At 49.1% G+C, this 5,162-nt stretch overlaps 1 protein-coding gene across 1 annotated transcript in view; it reads left to right on the forward strand.

Moving 5' to 3' along the window:
- GDF6 (growth differentiation factor 6) overlaps nucleotides 1–5,029 on the forward strand; it is a 21,874-nt gene extending 16,845 nt beyond the window's left edge. The window contains exon 3 of the mRNA XM_069086563.1: nucleotides 3,057–5,029. Coding sequence (XP_068942664.1) covers nucleotides 3,057–4,051 — 995 coding nt within the window. The 3' untranslated portion in view covers nucleotides 4,052–5,029. The remainder of the gene's footprint in view (nucleotides 1–3,056) is intronic.
- The last annotated feature ends 133 nt before the right edge of the window (nucleotides 5,030–5,162 follow it).

A 5,162-nucleotide genomic window follows, 5' to 3' on the forward strand; every position in this document is an offset into this window, starting at 1 on the left:
AGATAGATAGATAGATAGATAGATAGATAGATAGATAGATAGATAGAAACATAAAGTTGAGTCTAGACTGTTGAGTCCAACCCTCAACAACTAGTGTGTTAATTAGCTAGAAACATTTCGGTGTTCAGAGTCATGTTAATACTAAGTAAAAAAGAAAAAAATGCACCCCTCCTATGACTTAATGATCTAATTACATTTTAATTAATTTTAAAGCAGAAGATTCACTTCTTGAAGAGCAATTATCCAAGAGTAAGGATAATGTTTCAAGGTGGATTGAGGAGAATGTTACCTTACAACCACAGCCCTAGTTATGTTTTGTTTTCTTAAAGGGAGGTGGAGGGATCATAGCTCTTCTAGGTCAACCTCTTCTAGGTCAACCTATATCGTAGATGAGGAAATTAGGGCCTGGAGGAGTTAATAACTTGCTGATAGTCATGTAGTTAGCTAGTGATAAGTAAAACCAATGGATAGAGCACTGGGCCTTCAAATCTTAGGCATGAGTTGTGTGACCCTGGGCATGTCACTTACCCCCATCTGCCTCAGCTCCTCATCTGTAAAATAAACTGGAAAAGAAAATGGCAAACGATTCCAATATCTTTGCTAAGAAAATTCCATGGACTTTGTCAGACATGACTGAACAACAACAACAATACTTCCCCAAGTGTTTAGTAGAACTCACCATGGTGCCAGGTCACAAAGTCAGAGTTTTGTGGGGATCTGGGTGGGGTGTCCTGGGAGTGCAGCCCTCTGACAAGGGTAAAAGGGACTCAAAACTCTATAGACCCCAGAATAAAGAAATGCCATTTGTGAATTGGTGGAACAGTTGTAGGCAGGTAGAGGAATGTATGCTGTTGTCCTAAATTTTTGGAAGGATCCGAGAAAGACATGCTCAGTGTCACTCATCACTTGATAACTGACAGTGACAAAAGCTGAAAGGTAAAGAGTGAGAACACAAAGGAGTACTGTTACTGGTCCACCATTTAACCATATTCTTTTTGCTTGGAAGCTGTGAGTTCTAGTCTTGATCCAAACCAGGAGGATCTCATTCATTGCTACAGCCTATACTTTGAAAAAAAAAATTAGCTCTTTCCAATCCATGCTGCCATGTGGGCAAAATAAATAAAAATCAAAGTCTTGACCTATCACAAACAGGGCCAAAATCTGATTATTTTGAAGGCTTACAAAAACAAAAGTGGAAATCATTTCCTAAGGGAATGCTGACTGTACCACTATTAAATTTTGTTTAATCTTTTTTGTAATTTCCATGAAAGAAAAGTCACAAGGCTTTGGCTAGCTTTCTTCATGCCTCTTCTGTAGTCCAGATATTACTACAGAAAATGTAGGAAGGGCTTAAAGAATCTCAAAGACACTTTTCATTTTTCTTTCTCTATATCTCTCTTGCTGTGAGAAGCCAGGAATTGATTAGTTTTCTGAGGCAGGAAAATGAAGCCTCCAGGTGAGAGGTCCCGTGACTTGACTACATCAGTGGCCGAACCCAGGGCCAAACTCAGGGCTTTAAAGGAGGTAGAAAGGAGAGAATGTTGAATTCCTGTTGAATTTGATGTGACCCTGGTTGGTCTGAAGGTCTTGACTCCCATAAATCAACTGGCTGTCCTCTGCAGAAGGCTTCCCCCGCCTCTCTCTCTCTCTTTTTTTTCCCTACCTCACTAACCCTTTCCGCTGCTCCATTTCAGGTTGGGGCATGTGCCTATTAGAGAGCAACAACCTCTGAAAAGTATAAAGGACCGGCAATAGAGTGTTTCTTTAGTCTCTATTTCTAGTTCTGGTGCTTGCTGGGTTTGGAAAGGCAGTAAGGGTTGAACACAGGCTCCAGTGACACTTTTACTATTGAAATCTACCTAAACTTTACTAGCTTCTGGGGAAAGCCCGGGGCTTTGGGGATTTTTGTATTTGCTGGGTTGTAAACATTTTATGAGAAGGCAGTTTGGGGGAAATCTGGTTAGCTTTCCGCCTTGCACATTGGATTGGTGTTGGGCTTCATGCACAAACGTGTCAAAAAAGAAGTCCAGGTTTACCTAGGTCCCAGAGTATTTTCCTTGGATTGCAAAAGCCATCTTCTCCTATGCTCCTCCAAATATCATTCCTCAGTTGTGAATGTGTCCTGAAAGTCCATCTCTAGAACCTATTGGAGAGTAAAAGTAAGAGGATTTCTGGCTGGATATTGTAAATGTCACTATTTTTGTGGATGCAAGAAAACTCTTCTGAGTGTGTCTTATCCAAATGAAATTATTCTGAGGTTCCAATGCACAACTGGTATATCCATGTTTGCTTTCTATTTGGAGGTAGTCCTAGGTTGTCTATTCCAGTATTAAATGGAGAACGGAATCAAAAGCTAAGGAATCTGATTCATGCAAACTGCTGATCTGGATTGTTAAAGCTCTGGATCTGATATGTCCAGAATTTTATTATTTTTAATGAGGGCTGAATTATTTGGTGAAAGGGCCCTCCCTCTTTTTTTTTGCTTCATGTTTCCCTTGTTTGAAGGTTCAGGTAGCAGAAGGGAAAAAACTCTTAGTCCTCTGCATAGTCCTCTTCAGTTCATCAATAAGCATGCATTATGTTCCTACTACATGCCAGGCATGCTGCTAGGTGCTTGGGTATACAGCTACAAAGAAACAAACAATTCCTTCTCTCAAGAAGCTTACATTGAAACAAAAGGCGAACTGGTGATTTTTCCACCTTCTGGTAAAAGGCCTGTGAAGATGTTGCAGCTCCTGTCTGACTTCCGCCTTAGCTTAGACTCCCCAAAGCGGACTGGGAGGGAGGATTATCTCTGGCCACCGCTTCTCCGAACTCCCCCCTCTCCTCCCCACCCCCGACCCCAGTGCTCTCTCAGGCTAGGACCTGGTAACTCTGGGGGTGGTAAGGCCCCAGGGCTGCCCAACTACCTGGGACAGCTTCGTTCACCTCCCCCACCTCTAACCTCCTCCGTCCCCTCCCCCAGCCCCTGCTTTTCCTCCCAGGGGGCTGCCAGAGTGAACTGGGAAGATTTCCCCCTTAAGTGAAACTGACTGTAATTATTTTTTATCTCGCAGACGATCTCTCGCACACTCCTCTCAGGAGACAGAAGTATTTGTTTGATGTGTCGACGCTCTCAGACAAAGAAGAGCTGGTGGGCGCGGAGCTGCGGCTGTTTCGCCAGGCGCCCCCGGCTTCCCCCGGGCCCCCGGGCGGCCCGCTCCACGTGCAGCTCTTCTCCTGCCTGTCCCCCCGAATGCTGGACGCCCGGACCCTAGACCCGCAGGGGGCGCCCCAAGCCGGCTGGGAGGTCTTCGACGTGTGGCAGGGCCTGCGCCGCCACCAGCCCTGGAAGCAGCTCTGCTTGGAGCTGCGGGTCGCCTGGGGGGAGCCCGGCGGGGAGACCCCGCCGTCATCTCCACCGCCCCAGGCTGAGCCGCCCCTGGATCTGCGGAGTCTGGGCTTCGGCCGGAGGGTGCGGCCGCCGCAGGAGCGGGCCCTGCTCGTCGTGTTCACCAAATCCAAGCGCAAGAACCTGTTCGCGGAGATGCGCGAGCAGCTGGGAGCCGCCGCCGCCACGGCCACGGCCCCGGCGGGGGGCGAGGGCGCGTGGCTGCCTCCTTCCCCGCCGCCCCCGACGCTGTCGCCGCCCGCGGGCGTCCGAGACGTCGGCTGGGGCCTGGCTTCGCAGGGCCGCCGGCGGCGACGCACCGCCTTCGCCAGTCGCCACGGCAAGCGGCACGGGAAGAAGTCGCGGCTGCGCTGCAGCAAGAAGCCCCTGCACGTGAACTTCAAGGAGCTGGGCTGGGACGACTGGATTATCGCGCCCCTGGAGTACGAGGCGTACCACTGCGAGGGCGTGTGTGACTTTCCCCTCCGCTCCCACCTGGAGCCCACCAACCATGCCATCATCCAGACCCTCATGAACTCCATGGATCCCGGCTCCACCCCACCCAGCTGCTGCGTGCCCACCAAATTGACTCCCATTAGCATCCTCTACATCGACGCGGGCAACAACGTGGTCTATAAGCAGTACGAGGACATGGTGGTGGAGTCCTGCGGCTGTAGGTAGCGCCGCCTTTCCTGCCGTCTCGGCCCGGGGACGGGAGGGGAGGACTGCAAAAGGGAGAAGGAGAGTTGCCCGATGGAAGGGGGAAAATCACCCCCCAAAATGGACCTGGAGGACTGCAGGAGAGGATGAGTAGGAGGGGGAAGCGGAGGGAGGTGGTGGCCTTGGGGCGCTGGCCGCGTTGGAGCCTGCCTTGAACACTTCCTTTCACCTAGAGAGAGGGAAATGGACTTTCACACCTTGCCTGGCGACCCTGGAAAACAAGTCAAGAATTTGCTTCGTGTTTGTTGTCATTGCTTTTTCAATTTCCTTGAAGCACCTGTGTGTCTCACGGGTTTTTAATAGGGGTGGGGAGAGGAAACAGCCCTGTGTTTCGCAGCTGTCCCATGGATTGAAAATTATTATTTACAAAGAAAACGGGGTGTGTGTTTGGTAGGGGGAAGGGGAGGGAGGAGATTCACCTCTAACGACATCCCAATCTTCTCTGTCTTTGGACCATGCTGAGTTTTGTATTTCCTTCCGGGGTGAAGTCACCTTTCCGTGTGACCATCCAAACAGAATGTCCTGAAACAGCAAAATCTCTCCCCCTTCCCTCTGAATCCTTCCCCTTTCTTTCAAAAGACCTGAAGCCTTGTTCAGAATTTTCTTCCCTTAAAAGCACCATCTTCCAAGACAATTTTCGTACAAGTGGGCCAAGTAACTCTAATGGCCTGAATAACTTTCTTACTCAATCTGACACTTCTTTACACTCTCCCCCAGGTTCCCACGACTGCCCACCGTCCCTTTCTCGGTACTATCAGAATCCGATTGTGGGGCCCCAGTTCTGAGGAGACATGGGTTATTTTGCATGCTTTCCTTTTTTGTTGTTGTTGGGGAAAAGGGGGAGTTCATGCCTGATAGAGTGACAAGAATTAGTTCAAGCCAGGGATAGTTTAGGTCGGATAATGAACAGTGCCAGGAGAGAAATGAGGCAAAGCTCTCCCGCCCCCCTCCCCATCCCCCTCTCTTCTTTCACTTGATTGTTTTTTGTACTTGGGAAATTGCCTTCACCTTAGAAGGAGACCTGGATCATCAGATAATCCTGAAATAAAGAGGCAGCTAACTAGGAGAGGGG

Source organism: Petaurus breviceps, unplaced genomic scaffold (genome assembly GCF_028583685.1).
Source record: "Petaurus breviceps papuanus isolate PSGF00001 unplaced genomic scaffold, PetGlider_PUasm1.0 179, whole genome shotgun sequence".
Classification (NCBI taxonomy): Eukaryota; Metazoa; Chordata; class Mammalia; order Diprotodontia; family Petauridae; genus Petaurus; species Petaurus breviceps.